We start from the raw sequence: 17,452 nt of genomic DNA, 5'->3' as shown, positions 1-17,452 counted from the left end.
TGCAGTACAACAAACTTACTGTATGTAAAAGTTGGTTTTAATGTTTGGAATATAGTGAAAAAWTATACTTTAGAACATTTTGCACATGATTATTTTATTATACTTCAGTTTAAAAAATATTAAATTCATAAGCAGTTCAGAAATGTTTAAGTATAATTTGTGTTACAATGAATTAAAAATCATGGTAAGCGTCATGCATCAATATTCCCTGAATCATTTATTCACCTTAGAATAATACTTTTGTCTTTTAAAAAAAGCTCATTTTTTGGTCAAAAACCTTGAAACAACCCTGAGATGACTGCCCATAAGGGTTAAGACTAACAGCTGATCTAAGTCCAGTTTACACAACTGGAGTCTTCCCGGTGCGTCTAATCCAGACTTGTGTTGCTCACATGTCGCTCCTCCACTCTGGGTCCAGTTGCTGCTGAACRACACTTTCTTCAGTCTCAGCTAAAAAGATAAAAAGTAAATCAGGAAAGTAAAGTTTATTTCAAAACATGGTGATCAGTTAATTTAAGCAAGCTGATAAAATGTCTTTTACCATGACCGTCAATGCTCAAGTAGAGCATGCTATGTCTGAGGTCCATCTGTGCATCATCATCATCATCATCATCATCATCATCATCTGAAGGATCAAATCCAGTGTAGCCCTTTTCATCTTTGCAGTACTGAATGAAGCTGCGGAGAAATGATATGGGGGGAGGAATGTTTAGACTGGCCTCTTAAAGTAATTTTATATACAGGTAAGACTTGCCGAGCCCAGGTAGGGTCTGTGTTCAGAACTACGGGGTGTCCCACCACAATCATCAAGGCTTTGGCTCGAGTCACAGCCACATTGAATCTCTGGAAAACACGACGGAATGGTGTGTGAAAGGCTTTTCAAAGTGTGTGTGAGAGCTTGTGCCGCTTACCTTCTCATTCTTGACAAAGCCCAGACTGAACTTTTTGTCAAAATCCATGTAATTTGAGCTGCTTCGGACTGTGGACACCAAGATGATGCTTTTCTCCTGGCCTTGAAACTCCTCCACCGAACCGACCTGGCGCGCACACATTCGGATATATTCAAAGCAAACTGGCTACTCTATATGGATGACCTTTAATTTCAGTTTACTTACCTTCAGCTCATTCATGTTCATGTTCATGTACTTGAAGATTTTCCCAACTTTATCCAGCGCCTTACGAATCTTCTGCACCTATACAAGACAAAACAGCTGCACCGTTTAATCTACACGTGGCTAAATGAGTGTTTGCTCGTGCACCAACCACAGTGATCTGAAAAGAGAAGCCACAAACTCAACTTGTGTTTCATGGAAATAATTCTTACCTGCTTCCTGTAGGGGGCGATGATGCCGATGTCTTTGGGTTCAATTTTAGCCAGGCCGGTCTTGCCTTGTGACTGCAGCAGTTTTTTCACATAATCCATCAGCACTTCCACCTCTGCGACGTTAAAGAACGAAGGGCTGTTGGCCTCACGTGCATCAGCACCGGGGACCCCATGAAAGATCACTGGGAAGCCCTGGAAAACAAGGGGAGGACAAAAGTTCTTAAAGGGATCCCTGATTAGTTGTAACATCAGACTTTATATGATAAACATATACTTTAACTGTAAAATAAAGACTGTAAAAATACTGTAGGATGTTCAGTTTTTATAATTTTTTAAACTAAAAGTTTAAAAATATATTACACAGACGGGGCCATTTTATTTACACGCAAAGCATTCTGGGAAATTGATGACATCAACTAGGTCATCGGCACAAGGCTGCTAGCGAGCTATATCCACCCTGAAGGTTAATCTTGGACAATATCTGATGATCGACTCTTTTAAATGAAACCAGAGAGCGTTGACAGAGAGGAGAAGGTAGAAATGACTCAGCCTGTAACTGAAAATATGGATGGAAGAAGAAACTCAGCTTAGCCTGTTAGCTTTAGCATTAGCCCCGATGCTATCATCATATATATGTATTAGCTCAGCGCTATACATATTCCTCTCGTCACTGAGGTCCTCCAGCCACATGACAGAGAGGGGAAAGCAAAAATTACTCAGCCTGTAACTGAAAATATGGATGGAGGACCTCAGTTTAGCTTGTTTGTTGTGCTAGCACCGAGCTAATACATACTGTATAAGGCAATATAGCGTGAGGGCTAGTGCGAAGGCCAACAGGCTACGCTGAGGTTCTTCTTCCATGAAGCAGCTCTGTTGTCCTCCATCCATATTTTCAGTTACAGGTTGAATCATTTCTACCTTCTCCTCTCTGTCAACGCTCTCTGGTTTCATTTAAAAGAGTCGATCGTCAGATATTGTCCAAGATTAACCTTCAGGGTGGATATAGCTCGCTAGCACCCTCGCACTGATGACCTAGTTGATGTCATCATTTACCCAGAATGCTTTGCGTGTAAATAAAATGGCTCCGTCCGTGTTAAAATATATTTTGAAAAATTTACAAAACTAAACAGCCTACAGTATTTTTACTGTTTTTATTTTACAGTTAAAATAAATGTTTATCAAATAAAGTGTAATGTTACAACTAATCGTGGATCCCTTTACAGAGTACTTTGTTTGATGTGGTGGTGCACCTTTCGAGACGTTTTGCTCAGCAGTAAACGTCAAAACACCACCACAAAGCTGTCCTTGTGTAAACTGTCTAATAAGTATTTCAATGAAACTAGCATTCCAATCAGTAAACAATACAGCTTTGAACTTCTAAACTTTTGTTTACAACCTAAAAGTTCTTCAGGCCTTGTGCAGCCTCAGATAAAGATGGGTGTGTCGTTTGACTGATACTGAATTAAGTCTGGAAAAACAGGTTGTTTAAAATGGGCAGTGTGAAAAATGTGAAACATTTGGATGCAGTGCTTCTGCCACATAAGAGTGATGGATCTGCAGGGAAACATAAATTCACCTCTGCTTTTACCTTGATAGTGTTCATTTCTAAACAGACATTAAAACTAATGAAACTTGGTTCGCAGAATGTGGCATGTTTGTAACAGTTATTCACAACACATGCTGAGCAAACCATCTCATGACATCAACAGCTACTTTTATTGTTTGACAAAAACTGCCAAGACTAAGCCCTTTCTCAACATAAGACGATCTTAATCTAAAACTCTTAACGAAAAAGTGACGCATGATATGCATTTCTTCAAGAAATGCTAATCTGTTAATTTGAATGTGACATTTTCTTACTTTGGCTTCATGATAAAATCCAATATACAGTTAAGAAAAATTAATACCGGCTTAGGAAGGCCCTTCCATCTACAGTAGTTGTTGCGTGATTCATTCGCGCAAGCCTGCAGTTCTCCATCATAGAAAAGCTCGTTGGGAACCTTTAGAATGGCAGGATGAGATCTGAAAAAACAAGCCGCAGGATTCAGAAAACTCAAGCACCTGGTTTCTGTCAACAAGTAACACACAGCTCAGCTCTTAAAGCTTGCCTGTAGTTGCGCAGCAGTTTGGTGACGAAGCGGTTGTTGTAGACGCCCTCGTTCTTCTGGTACAGAGGGAAATCAGACATCAGGCGCTCCAAGAAGGACACTCCTAGAGACAGCACATCCGTTTAACCTGATAGAACTGCAAAACTGTTAAATCTGCTATAAAGCTTTGCAAAAAGAGCGCTGTCTTACCCATCCCGTATTTTATTGCAAAAGGAGATCTGAGAATGGGTCCGAGCTGCTTAGGGTCTCCTGTCAGAACGAGCTGTCCAGATTCTGCATCGAGCAACCCTATGCACCAAAAACAATCAAAACGTGTAAAAAATAAATTAAAGCCAGTTCAGTGCTAAATCAGAACACCGTGCCGTTTGTTTTCTGTACCTGCAACTGGGATTATACACTCCGACTCCACTGCGTGTCCAGCCTCGTCCACAAACACGTGAGTAAAATGTCCAGCAGGAATGGCTCCTGACACAAACCTGCAAAGATTAAACAAATCCTGTTTCATGTTAACCAGTCACCATTTAGATTTATGAACTTCAAACAAGCATAATGTGTTGACGTGATACAGGAGGTTTAAAAAAGGAAAGAAGCATCACGTTAGGAAGCTACCTTGAAGCAGTGAACAGGGTGACGACTATAATCTTATACTCCATCAGCTCCTCTTTGGCAGGATAAACATAAACCTCCCCCTTCAGGTTAGAGCATTTCTGTAAAGCAGCACAATTTCCATGGACACATTATAAAACTGCAAAACATTTTAAGTCCACTAGGGGGCAAAAAAGACAACAGTAATTGATGATGAGTTGGACCAACAGTGGCATTATGAAAATAAACAATGGCACAGTTCATTTTACATACTGAAATGGAAGTGAGGTGCAGGAGCACAGACCTTCTGGTTTTCAGCGACTTGTTTTGGGTCCCAGTTGCTGGCGTACATGCGGTACACTTTATGCGGGTCCACATGTTCCAGAATCTTGGTGCACAGCAGATCGGTGGCGCTGTTTGAAGGAGCGCAAACCAGAATGTGAGAGGAGGCCTGGGTCTGCTCTATCTGCTTGATGGCCTCCACCACAGTGACAGTTTTACCTAAACAGAGAAACAATCTGGTTAAGCTCCACTGCCTGAGTCAGAAAGGAATGCAGTGCTGAAAGAAAGTCACATCTGTGCCAAAAAGCTTAGCAGACTCCATTGTTCTACAGCCAATTTAAACCAACTGAACACTTGTGCTTCCCATGCAGATAGGGAAAAATAAGCAGAAACACAAATGTACTTTACCATGGAAGACACTAAGATAAACAATTTTTTCCAGTTTTTTGTACCTTGTGGTATGTACCATAACTTGTGTCCTTTGTATGAAAAAAAACACATAGCATAAAAAATAAAATAAAATAAAATTCAGAAAAGCAGAGTTTGTTGGAACTCAATGTACCTGTTCCAGGAGGGCCAAACACAAGGTAGGGAGCAGGTTTGGAGGAGCCAGCCACAATGTGTTGCACTGCTAGATACTGCTCTGGGTTTTTCTGCAGTCGCCCATCAAACAATCTACAAAGACAATATAAAAAAGGAAAAAGAAAAATATAATGAATGCATGTTTTTTCCCCCTATTTTAATCTGCCTTCCAAACACCGTCAACCAAACTTGTTTTTCAAATAGAACAAAAGATACACTTTTAAAGGGAACATGTGCAAAATCCCCATTTTTAGTCATTAAATTCTGTTGTATACTTGGATTCTCTAAAGTGTGCAGAAAAAAGTGCTGCATAGATATCTTTATTTTCTGTTTGGGTCATATTTTTTAGCCCATTCAGTTTTCTCCATTTTCAATTAAGGTTTTATGAACTATTATGTCACAGAATTTGCTACAGAACTGCCAAATACTATATGGTGAAAACTTTCAGCCAACCAGTTTCATGAATCCACCATTTTTATTTCTCGCAGTGATTTTACATCCAAAATCAAGGATGCCAAAGCTACAAGTGGATAAGTCAAAGATTTTGGTTGTTGGGTGTATTAACCAACGTGCCGTCCCCCGTTCTGAACTTCTTCGCAGTCCGTCTGTCCGTCCATTTTCTTCCGCTTATCCGGGGTCAAGTTGTGGGGGCAGCAGCCTACGTGCCCCACCTCCAGGCCTGGCTCCAGAGTGGAGCCCCGGTGACCCGCGTCGAGGCAACACCATCTGTAGCACTCATCATTGGGGTCTTTGGGCTGCTCTTTGTCTGATCCCTCACCTAGGACCTGTTTGCCTTGGGTGACCCTACCGGGGACATGAAGCCCCTGACAACATAGCTTCTAGGATCATTGGGACACTCAAACCTCTCCACCACGATAAGTTGGCAGCCCACGTCTCACTTCTTTGAAGTGACTAGTTTAAATTWATTTTTATTGGAAGTGTACCCCTATTAGTAGGAAAAGTCCTCTTTGTTTGCCCGAAACACTGCTTCAGCAACACCCACCAGTAATAAGAAGGATTTTCTGAAAGACTTCATCTGATTGATCTGGCTTTTTTTTTTTTTTTTTGTCTATGGACCGACACAGCAAAGTGGTAAGCTGCAAACAACACTAGGATGACAAAAAAAAAAAAACTTACTTTAGACATCAATTTAGTCGGTGTTGATATGACATCCTGAATTTAACATGTTCCCTTTAGGATGTTTATGCAAGACCTCTGGAGAACCACATACCCAACCTCAGTCAGATGGAGAGGTTTAATTTGCTACTGTATGTAAAGAAGCATGCAGGTTTTCTGCAGTGTTACCTGAACGTGGGAAGCTCAGGTTTCTGACATGTGGAAGGGTTTACATCAGGGAACAGAACACTCCTCAGGTTGGAAGCAGCTGCCAGTTCTACTGCTCTGTGCTGAATGCGCAGAGTGAGGCGGCTGGTGGTGAACTCCACGTTGAATTTCATCCCMTTTATTAAGATATCCAGCAACCTGCAATGAAATGGAGGCAGGGACTTAATTTTACTAGCCAGCATGTTCTGTTTTTTTTAGCAAACATGTGACCATGTTTATTTTATTAGTTACTGAAGTGTCGTTATCTTACTTTGAGCTAAAGCCCAGTTTCACGCTGTCCTGCTGCACGCTGTGAACATAACCGCGGTATTTCTTGTCTACTGGTACTCCCTGAGGGTACACCAGCAGCGAATCTCCCCGCAGAACAGATGGGCGCTTCTCGGACACACCAGGAACCTGCAGATAAACAAGATGGGAATTAAAAAACTGTTTCATAGTGACAAATGTATTAAAGATATCTGGTTATTTTTTGATTTAACTGATCATTAAAAAAAAAAACAATCAAACCATAAGTACTCCTTCRAAAAAATGCATATTGCCTACAGCCTTTAATGCTGGAGCTTTAGTCTAATGTTCTGCGTGATCTCAGGTGATATCAGATGATGTTCTKTTTGGTTTATACTTCAATATCACATGAGACAGCGGATCAGTGATTACAAAATTTAGGACGCCTTTTTCTGTCAGGATAAATGAGCTGAAGACACAGCAAGAGATAAATTATCAYAATTTCTTCAATACTCCCAATGTGGCACAGAGCATAGCAAAGAATATAAATAAAATGATGGATAAACCGTTTATCTTCACTCAACAAAGAACCAATGTTGTATTGGGCAACGATTCGGAGGAAAAAATAWTTTTTTTTGTTAACAGAAGGAAAGAAAGAGTTCACATTTTGAATCTTGAATCTTTAATGAACTCAGACGCGTTTAATGGATAACTCTCTTTATAGCCATTATTAATCTTTACTTGTAGTGTGGTTCTGTGTAATATTGTGTTACATGTCTCGCTGGGTCTTTACAATTGTTTATTCAGTGTGGTACTGAGGTAGTGACAACCGCTGTGTTTGAGTTTCCAAAAACATTAAAAAGATGGATTTTAAAAATTTCAACTTTCAGTTTCTTAGAAGTAAAACTATGTGAAGAGGAGAGAAATGTGTCTTTCACTGGTCAGTTTATCTAAACATGACTCTGTAGGGACCAAACCAAGACGTAAAACCRTCTTCATTCATCATCATAAATACCTCAGCTTTTCCTCTCTCTTAGTTCTCTGCATGCTTTTCTAAAATAAAATGCTCTCCCAACAGATAGACAGCCTAATTTACTACCTCTTTTGTTCTCACGAATACTTGTTAAATGTTTCTACTTCAATTTCAAAAGAAAACCTAAAAGAATAAATGTGTGAATAAAACTGTTGGGCCTCACTTTGGCACTCAGACATCAATTTCAAGTTTCAMCCTGCCGAACAGGACTCAGTAATAAATAAATAACTAAATAAACAAACGAACGAACAAACGAACGAACGTGAAGAAAATATGTGGCTTAAATATTTACCTCCATATTAAGAAGGTTCTTATTGAACTGGTCTCTTATTAGGGTGGCATACTCTCCGTCCTCATCAGTGATGTTGTATCTCTTGATGTCCACCACCATCTGAACTTCCTCCAGATACAGAAGCAGCTGAAACTTCTCCTTGTAGTTCTCCCAGCTCAAGGAGCTCCTCAACACGTTTCCTCTAAAGAGTGAACAGTTTACTACTGTACACAGCAGCTAACAAGTGATCATTGCTGTTTGGTTTGTAATGGTGGAACAGAGAAGAACGTACCTTCGATCTGTGACAGGATTAGGCTTCTTCAGTGAGCTGATGAGCTGGTTTACGTAAGGTGGGACTTCGTATTGGTTTAACCGAAACACATACTTCAGCTGCATATCTGACAGTCTGTTAAAAGTGGAAACAAAGGGGGAAAAGTTAGTCAGATTTGAATGCAAAAAATAAAAATAAAATAAAAATAATCCATGTTATTAAAGCTGTCCATTCATTATAGAATATTAGGAATTCAACATTGTCAACTTCATTTAATATTAATTAATGCAATTTGGCAGTACAACAATACAAGTATTGATATTGACAATTTTTTTAATAGCAGCAATCCACTTTGATCTTGACCTTGCTCTGACTAGCCATTAACTCATCCGATCAGAATTAAAAAATACTTATTGCAATTTATGAAATAAAAAATATAAAGCTTATCCTGAATCAAATATTGATGTTTGAAAGTGTTTACTCCAGTGGTGTTGTCAGGGTGAAATTAATTAACCTTAAGAAATGAACCAGACAGACATTAGTACACAATTCTGATCAGTTTACCTTTGCAAAGCGAGAATTTCAGCCAGTTTACTTAGCTTTTGAGGGCCAGAAAGTCTGGAGAAGTTCTGAGGCTTTGCTTGGGCAGCTGGTTTTTTATTGCAGAAAGAGAGAACAGAGAAAAACACATCTTGACCAATCACATAGCTGTCTGTCTCTTATCAGCAGAGCAGCAGAACAGCAGAAGGTGAAATTTATGGTAGGCCTGCACTCAGCCGAGAGCAGAACAAAACTTCATTCATTTAAAAGTTAAAGAACCTGATTAATTAATACAATTAATTGATGCCATGATCAAATACAAAATGATAAAGGATAAAAATCTCTAACAAGTATTTTCAGATACGCTGATATGCAATTCCTGAAATGCAGGTACGCACTCAGCGTAAACAAAGCACTCAGCTTAATTTACGGAAAACTATATATAAATTTGAGTGAGTGAGTGAGTGAGTAAGTAAGTAAGTAAGTAAGTAAGTAAGTAAGTAAGTGAGTAAAAGTTTATTTATATAGCGCCTTTCACAGAAAAGGATTTCACAAGGTGCTGTACATCCATTATCAGAAAGAAAAAGCAAGTATATCACAATAACTGTACAAATTATAAATTCAATACAATTCTTTTTTGAAACAAAAACATAAAAGGAGTTCAATTTATCTCTCACCCTTATAGGTGGAAGGGATAGATACTAGACTGGAATAACACACATGATTGTTAGTCAGGGCTTATAAACTCAAGTTGTGAGGTGTTGAATATATTCAGTTGAATGCTTGAGTGAAAAGGTGTGTTTTTAGTTGTTTTTTTAAAGGAGTCAGTGTTATCAAGAGATGTTAGATGGGGCAGAAAGGGGTTCCACAGTCAGGGAGCCATTGAGGAAACGGCACAATCACCAYGGGTCTTGAAGCGAGTACTGGGGACCAAGAGAAGATTCTGGTCTTGTGAGAGCAAGTTGCGTATGGGGTTATAAGGCGAGAGAAGACCAGAGATGTAATTCGGCGCTTGGCCGTGTAGAGCTCTGAAAGTGAGAACCAAGATTTTGAACTTGAATCTGAATTGTACAGGTAGCCAGTGGAGGTCTGATAATATAGGGGTGCAGTGAGAGAATTTAGATGTTTTAGTTAGAAGTCTAGCAGCAGAGTTTTGAACAAGTTGAAGCTGGTTTAATGGTTTCTGATTTAAGCAGGTGAACAGGCTGTTACAGCAGTCAAGACGGGTTGCGATAAAGGCATGGATTACCATTTCCAGGTCAGAAGCAGGCAGGAGGGGGTGAAGATTAGAAAGGTTACGGAGTTGGAAATAGCATGAGGTAACTCGATTTTGACGTGTTTTTCTAGTGACAGATCTGAATCAAAATTGACTCCCAGATTTCGTATGCTTTTTTTAACAGCCAGCCCCAGAGAGCCCAGTTGTTCTTTTATCTGAGGGATATAATTTTTTCAGGTGCCAGGATCAGAGTTTCAGTCTTGTCACGATTAAGGAGTAGCAGGTTGTCAGAGAGCCATTTGTTGACTTCTGCGATACAGTCTAAAAAAAGAGATCAACTTGTGGGAACTTGACTCACTGAAAGAGCAGTATAACTGCAGGTCATCAGTGTAGAAGTGATAAGAGACTTCATGAAAATTGTCAATAATCTGGCTTAGGGGGATGTAGAGGAGGAACAGGAGGGGCGAGGACTGAACCCTGTGGTATGCCACAAGTGAGTTGGGCTGGTTCAGAATAAGTTTGATTTTGAAGTACTGAGAAAGAGTGGTCGGAGAGGTATGAATTAAACCAGTTTAATACAGCACCCGATATCCCCATATTTCTCAGGTTGTGTAGTAGAATGGTATGATCAACAGTGTCAAAGGCAGAGGAAAGGTCTAATAGGAGCAGAACGGTGTAGAAGCCACTATCAGCAGACATTAGTATGTCATTTGAAATACGTAGAAGTGTGGTTTCAGTGGAGTGAAATTTGCGGAAGCCGATTGGTAAAAGTCGTGATTATTATTTTCATCCAGGTAAGCAGTAAGTTATGATACAATTTTCTCCAAGACCTTAGACAGAAAAGGTAATTTMGAGATGGGCCGGTAGTTGTTGAGATCTGAGGGGTTGAGGGACTGCTTTTTTAATTTGGGTTGAACGATTGCTTTTTGAAGTTGCCTGACACACACCCAGATGTAAGTGAGAGAGGTTCAGTAGGTCAACAAGTGAGGGCCCCACCACATCATAAACAGTTTTTAAAAAGCTGGTGGTAGAACGTCAGCGGGAGAGGTTGAGGATTTCATTTTCTGGATTACAGTTCCAAGGTATTCTGAGGTTACAAGGTCAAAGGAAGACCACGATTGCGTGGGGCTGGAATCAGGTCTGATGGGTAAGTCTGATGGAGCAGAAACCGGTTTAAGAGGGATGTTACTCCGGCTGCTCTCGATTTTAACAGTGAAGTGTGTGAGGAAGTTGTGGCAGGTAGGAGCTGAAGACGTGTATGGGGAGGGGACGCCCGGCAATACTAGTGAGTCAATAGTGTTGAATAAGGTTTTGGGATTTTTCTTATACCGGGTGATTAACTGAGCAAAATATTTTGACCTGGCATCTTTCATYATGGACTGCAGTGAAAGTCTTAAATCTTTAAGGTGTTGTCTGTGGACCGTTAGTTTTGACGACTTCCATTTTCGCTCTGCCTGTCTACATGCACGTTTAGTACTGCGAATTTCTTCATTAATCCAGGGTACAAATTTTTTAACAGTAGAGCTTGTATTAGCTGTGACAGTACAGTTATTAAAAGCAGATGCAAATTGCTGGTCTAATAGCGGTGCAAAAACCTCTGGCTGTGTCATATTTGTTAGAGTGCGAGGGGTCAAAAAGGCTGAAAATTTGTCAGCAGCATCCTTTCTCAGAATCTGCCTCTGAGGTCGTTCTCTGGGGGGAGGGGGCTCTGAGATCGCATTTACGTTAAAGAACATGGCATAATGGTMGCTAATTTGCAAATCATCAATAGAGACATTCAGTCCCACAGAGCAGATCAGGTCGAGAATGTGTTYCTTTTGGTGAGTGGGGGCTGAGACATGTTGAGACAGATTAAAATTTTCTAAAACAGAAATTAACTCCATGGTTTCATTACAGTCTGTCGCATCAAAKTGAATATTAAAGTMACCAAGCAGTAAAAGGCGGTCCAGTTTTATGACGGAGGATGAAAAAAATCAGCAAAGTCTTTGAGAAAGTTTGAAGCGGGTCCTGGAGGGCGATAAATCAAGATGCAGTAGAAGGGATGAGAAGATCCAACTTTAACAGTCTGTGATTCAAACGTGGTAAAAGTCCTGGTGCTCACCAGCCTGCAGGTTGAATTGTCGCGGTGTACGACTGCGAGGCSGCCTMCCCGCTTCTCCATCCGCGGCGTCGCGAGGACCGTGTCTCAAGACTAACAAAGCTCATTCAGGTGGAAGTGTTCATCTTTCTTCTGMCAAGTTTCAACCAGGAAGATCCTTGGCGTGAAACAGATCGTTGAGCAGAAGAGCCTTGTTGGCGATGGATCTCACGTTCAGGAGAAGTATCTGGAGCGGCGGAGGGTTGTTGAGGTTGGGCGGTGAAACCAGCAGAATTTGGATGAGGTTCCTTTTGCRAAGCTCGGAGCGGGAGTYGTGGTGCCAGCTTTGGGAGGAAATCGATGTCAAAATGGTAGGCCAAGCGTGGTGTGCGCCGAGTGGGCCATCAAGGTCCCGGGCTCCAGTCAGATAGAGGAGGCAGCGAGGCCAGACTCTGTGCAGGGAATCACCAGGTCCAGCAGAGCACTTCTTTCAGGATGAAACACCCGCACAGCAGCCTCGCTTTTTTGAGTTTCCTCGCTGGATTACCACGACATTGAGGGAGGGTAATCAGACGTCTGTCCGGCTCCAAGAGGTGGAGGAGAGGCAAGTGGAGGATGGGTGCAGTGGTAGTCCTCCCATGCAGAGAAAGGCAGCTCCATGGATCTTCGTATCATCAGTAGGGACTGACGATCATAGTGGAGCTGAGGAGCTGCAGCAGCCAAGATGTTCATGTTGGTCAGAGGACAAAAGGTAGGACCAAGTGTTTGGAATAAAATAATCCATAACAGGTGTAAAACTATAAAGAAAAAGCGTAAATAGGAGCAAGAGGTGGACCAGCCAAACAATGGTGCCGCCATCTTGATCACAACTAAGTGGTTGATGAGAGTCATAGTATTGTCCATCAATAGGCTGGCTATGGTCTGCGTAAGTAAACAAATATATTGGAATCAGAGAAGCTCAAAATCTCCGATGAATGCAAAAGAAAAGAGAACGAAAACGACTTGACGCACCTATCTGTATCATCAACAAATCTGAGCATAAACATATGCAAGAAAATTGTCCCACACAAGATGTACTGTGTGTTTGTGTAAAGCCACATTAAACATGAATACGAGAAAAAATAATTTTTTTCTGAATGTTTTCGCACCATTCTTTGTGGCACCTTTAAACTCTCCATACGGAAGTTGTTTCACAAGCTTTCAAAACTCCCAAAGTAATTTTCTATACTGTTACATCCACTATTGAATAACTTAATCATTTGGAAATATAGTTATTTGTGTATTTAAAAAAATATATACTTGAAGATGTTAGAGTTTAACGTGAGATCTCTTGAGTTCACCATGTCTGCAGTAAACTAAAAGTAAACCTAACAAAAAAAACACTGATTTTCTGCACAGCTCAAAATTTCTCTTACTTCCAGCTCTAAAATAAAATGATCRTACCCCTTGGGCGGTTGTCCGTCAACAATCTCGCTGTTGATATCAGCGAGCAAGACCAGCACAGAGCGAGGCTTGAAGGGAGCGATGGGTGCCAGGTCCATGCCTAAGGAAGTGATGCACTGCGCCTCGATGAAACGGACGATATGGAACGTGTTGGAGGAGACTTGACTGTCCAGTTTGAACTCAAAGGCCAGTGTGGCTGAGGAAACCCCAAAATTGCTGCAGAAGAAATGAACCTGGACTTCATAACTGTCCCCTGAGAACAGAACAGGTATAAAAAAAACAGCTTTTATCTCTATTTAAACTTTGCATCATCTTAAATTTAAAAAAAAAACTTTCTTGTGGGCGGTTACATTACCTGGGTTTAGAAGCAGAGGGTTCTGTTTGGTCACTTTGTGTTCATCGGACAGCTTTAGGAATTTGCACCAGGGCAGCGATGTGTAGTAGGTGAAATACACATTTTGTGTTCCAGTGTTTTTCACATTCAGTGTCATCTTATACTGTTGAGGAGGTAAAAAAAAAAGAGTAAGTACAAATTTAACTGGATTTATTTGGACTGACAAGTAGCAGAAATACCTCATAGGTGTTCTCTTTACACAGGGTAACTTTCCCGTCTTCAAACGTGTGATCTGAGGTGATGCTGATACCATGTTTATCAGAGATGAGCTGGCTCCTGAGCGGGCGAAAGAGCAAAGGTTAACATTCACTACAGTAACAGTAGCAGTGCTCATGAACTTTGAAAATATTTATCTTACGTCGACGCGTGAAGACATAACACAGACAGCTAAGGACATCTGCTCTGAGTGCCAATGATTAGAATGTTGAACAGTCAGTAGTACAATGTTCTGTCCATCCGACCACACTTTCAGCTCTCATTGCACAAATAAGTTTTTAACATAATACGCATAGTTATAAACATATCTGTACATTAACTTAGTAATACTGTATGTTTACGTTCATAACTCCAGTTATTGTTTACAATGTACGTCTATTCTATTTTGATATAGACCAAGTTTTTTTTATATATACTTATATATATTTTTTTAATGTTTCTTTTAATCTTTTTAGTATGTTTTTACATTGTGATCTGCATATATGTGGGAATTTGCACTCAAGTTTTTCACTCACCTGTACGCTTGTGCAATGTGATGTGACAATAAATCTGAACTGAACTGATCACACACCTCTTAAAAAACTCATTCAAACCACTTGTGTGGACTGATGCAAATAAAGACCAACATGTTTTTTTTTTGTTTTTTTTTTTGTTAAGTAAGAGAAGTTTGCCATGTTACCTGTCCACCTTCAGTTTCTTCGTCAAAAGACCGGCCAGTTGTCTGCGGGCTCTTACTCCCGTCTGTGCCTGATCCCCCGAGCGGAAGTCCTGTAAGATCTCGAGGTTGGCTACTCCATTTACGACAGGTTGTGGCCTCTGCTCCCTGGATGTGCTCCACTGATCCTCGTACACAACTTTCCCCTGCACAAAAACATGCCACTTTTTGAAACGACTCATGAAGTCTAAGCTGCTTTTTATGGCTTTTTATAGGAGCAGAGCGATGTGAAAGAAACTACTCAAGAACTTCCAACCTGTCCAGGGTTCAATTAGGATTCTTGAGGTGCATAAGAGAAAAAAAAATCTTTCATCTTTCTCACAAGTTTTTATCTGTTTTTGTTCCTTCCAATCTGTGGTTCTTATGAATTAGATTCATGTGTAAAATGACAATAGTTCTCAATAAAACATGTTTTTATGCACGTTGGTTTTCCCAATCACTCCCAGCGTTGCTCACCAGTCCATTCTGTTTACTTCTGCYTTCATATTAATAATCAAGACAGTACGGTGGCCCGCAGAGTTCAAATTCAGTGCTTCAAAACCACAGTTCATTAAGCTACTGTATTTTCATGTCTTCTTTCATTTTATGCTCTAAGAGCACAGCCCTGCTGAGTCATCCTCATGGGACCCACAGACTATACCAGCTGGTTTTCCTTTCTGTCAGCTTGAACCAGCTTGATGTGGGCAGAGCCGTCAGGATAAGGTGGGCAAGTTGGGCATTTGCGGGGGCCGCGAGCTAAAAGGAGTCCCCGACGGTCAACCAACATCATTGCATTGAAATAACTGGAGTCCTATTCGCGCTCCCCACCTAAAGGGGCCCCATGAGTACTGGCCACGCATTGGCTGTGACTACTCAGTCACAGGCTCAGCCAATGAGTGCAGCCGCTGGTCCGCCCTTTTCCGCATTCACAGCCAATGACAGCAGCTGCCAGTCTGCAACTTTCCTCACCTCAGTCTGTTCAGGAAAGTTCCATCAGAGCTGTCTGTGACATGATGCGATGCTCACTCGCATGCCTGCCTGCCCTGCCATCGTAAAGTTTTGTAAAGTTCAGCAGTGATAAGCATGAAACGTACATACCCTTCAGGATTTTCGAAAAGACAATGGAAGAAAGAATAAATCAAAAAATGAAAACGAGACAGTGGTACATCAATGTACATTTAAAAAATGAACTTAACTGGAAAATAAAACAATAACTTAAGCCAAGGTAGAGATTAAAAAAATCTAATGCAAGTAACTCAAAATACCAAAAAAGACAAAACTTCTACTATATCTTTTAAATCAGAAGCAACTCAGAAATTAATAAAAAATATACAATTTTATATCTTAAAGTAACAGTTGTTAAGCTTTCCATAGTTCATTACACATCTGTTGTGATACTACTTTTTTGTGATATTGTTGGTCTTATTTTTACACATAAAATGTTTTAAAACTTAGATTCAAGCATGTTATTCTAATTTGATTTAGTTAAAGCTGATTATATTAATTCAAGATGTAAAATGATTGTAGCTCTTTCACTATTAAATGTACATACACTCACATTTTTGTTTTCATTAGGTGCTTTGCTGAAATTTTTTTTCTGTGTCTCATGAAGACGGTGCTACAGTCTCAACAGATGAAGGTATGTTTACAGCAGATCCTAATCATTATAGTTGTATAATTCATTGCAGTGTTATACTGTATAAGAAACAAAATTTCAAATATTTTAGATTGTGGTTCATCTGCTGAGAAATGTCAAGATGCCACAGCCTCAACAGATGAAGGTATGTCTTATAACTTGTGTAAATATTCTAGACTGGGCAGCTCCTGTAAAAACAAGACACCTGAAGTCCAGAAATGTGGTTAAATGATGAAACCAGAACACTCAGCCATGAGTGTCAGAAAGTTGAGCGGAGGTGGAGAAAGGACAAGCTGCAGGTTTCTTTTGAGATAAAAGAGCTGATACTCTTATCAGAAAGCTGTTACTGTTATTTAATATACTTCTAATCGCTACTTCAATCTTTCTATCTTTCTAATTACTTCTCTCTCAGTTTTTCTCTCTGTCTCTATTTTCTCTTCACTTAAAAAATAAGGTCACTGATGATGAAGAAATAAACAAACTAAATAAACTAATATTTGGTTTCATTTTCTATTGAAGTGACACAAAAAAGAAAGCTGTAACAAAGGGTAAATACTTCTCAGATGTCTCAAACTCGCACAACCCCCCAATCCTCTTTTCTACTCTGAATACTGTTCTCCATCTAAATGAACCAGCCCACCTGGAAGCCTCCTCTGCACTTTGCAAGGAATTTCTCACCTTTTTCATAGACTTCTAAAAGAGATCTTCCCTGCTCTTGGCCCTTCTGTTCCTAACAGTAGGGGTGGGCAATATTGGGAATTTTGGTATCGATCCGATACCAAGTAAATACTGTGATCGAATCGCATATTTCAATACCAATTCCGATACTGGGGGTGGGGCTGTCGGCCGCGAAGATGACAGCGCCTGCTGCGAAGCACGCAGGAGGAAGGGAGAATTGAGGAAGAGCAGAACTTTTTATTAGTTTCATTACTAGCAGCAGAACAGGTTCAAAGATGGTCATTTGATGTTATTGTTTTTAACGTCCTACAGGCTCTGACATGTTAAATAAATTTGAAACTGAGGTTTTGAAAAAAATCCATTAAAGTTGAAAAAAACCAGTAAGATTTCTCTATACATCCATATACCTGCAAAATAGGAGTGCAACAATACCCGTATCGAACAGTGCTTTAGGTTCAATACACACTTGTATCGAACAATACATATTTTTAAAATTTACTTTATCAACTTGTCTTCTGAAGATGCTCTGTGTT

General features: G+C 40.2%; 1 protein-coding gene across 1 annotated transcript in view; it reads right to left on the bottom strand.

The window, feature by feature from the left end:
- Positions 1-77: 77 nt before the first annotated feature.
- LOC106524402 (putative helicase mov-10-B.2) overlaps positions 78-17,452 on the bottom strand; it is a 20,247-nt gene continuing 2,872 nt past the window's right edge. Inside the window, exons 3-23 of the mRNA XM_014018203.1 lie at positions 14,591-14,772; positions 13,875-13,971; positions 13,657-13,798; positions 13,302-13,554; positions 8,047-8,160; positions 7,776-7,956; positions 6,476-6,621; positions 6,187-6,363; positions 4,862-4,974; positions 4,322-4,518; positions 4,042-4,139; positions 3,811-3,908; positions 3,622-3,720; positions 3,433-3,535; positions 3,232-3,346; positions 1,325-1,516; positions 1,116-1,193; positions 912-1,037; positions 755-843; positions 542-678; positions 78-450 (exon numbers count right to left, since the gene is read on the bottom strand). Of these exons, the coding sequence (XP_013873657.1) occupies positions 389-450; positions 542-678; positions 755-843; positions 912-1,037; positions 1,116-1,193; positions 1,325-1,516; positions 3,232-3,346; positions 3,433-3,535; positions 3,622-3,720; positions 3,811-3,908; positions 4,042-4,139; positions 4,322-4,518; positions 4,862-4,974; positions 6,187-6,363; positions 6,476-6,621; positions 7,776-7,956; positions 8,047-8,160; positions 13,302-13,554; positions 13,657-13,798; positions 13,875-13,971; positions 14,591-14,772 (2,799 nt within the window). The 3' untranslated portion in view covers positions 78-388. The remainder of the gene's footprint in view (positions 451-541; positions 679-754; positions 844-911; positions 1,038-1,115; positions 1,194-1,324; positions 1,517-3,231; positions 3,347-3,432; positions 3,536-3,621; positions 3,721-3,810; positions 3,909-4,041; positions 4,140-4,321; positions 4,519-4,861; positions 4,975-6,186; positions 6,364-6,475; positions 6,622-7,775; positions 7,957-8,046; positions 8,161-13,301; positions 13,555-13,656; positions 13,799-13,874; positions 13,972-14,590; positions 14,773-17,452) is intronic.

The sequence above is a fragment of the Austrofundulus limnaeus genome, unplaced genomic scaffold (genome assembly GCF_001266775.1).
Source record: "Austrofundulus limnaeus strain Quisiro unplaced genomic scaffold, Austrofundulus_limnaeus-1.0 Scaffold3, whole genome shotgun sequence".
Classification (NCBI taxonomy): domain Eukaryota; kingdom Metazoa; phylum Chordata; class Actinopteri; order Cyprinodontiformes; family Rivulidae; genus Austrofundulus; species Austrofundulus limnaeus.
The sequence above is the reverse complement of the archived record's forward strand: the minus strand, read 5'-3'. Positions and strand labels throughout refer to the sequence as shown.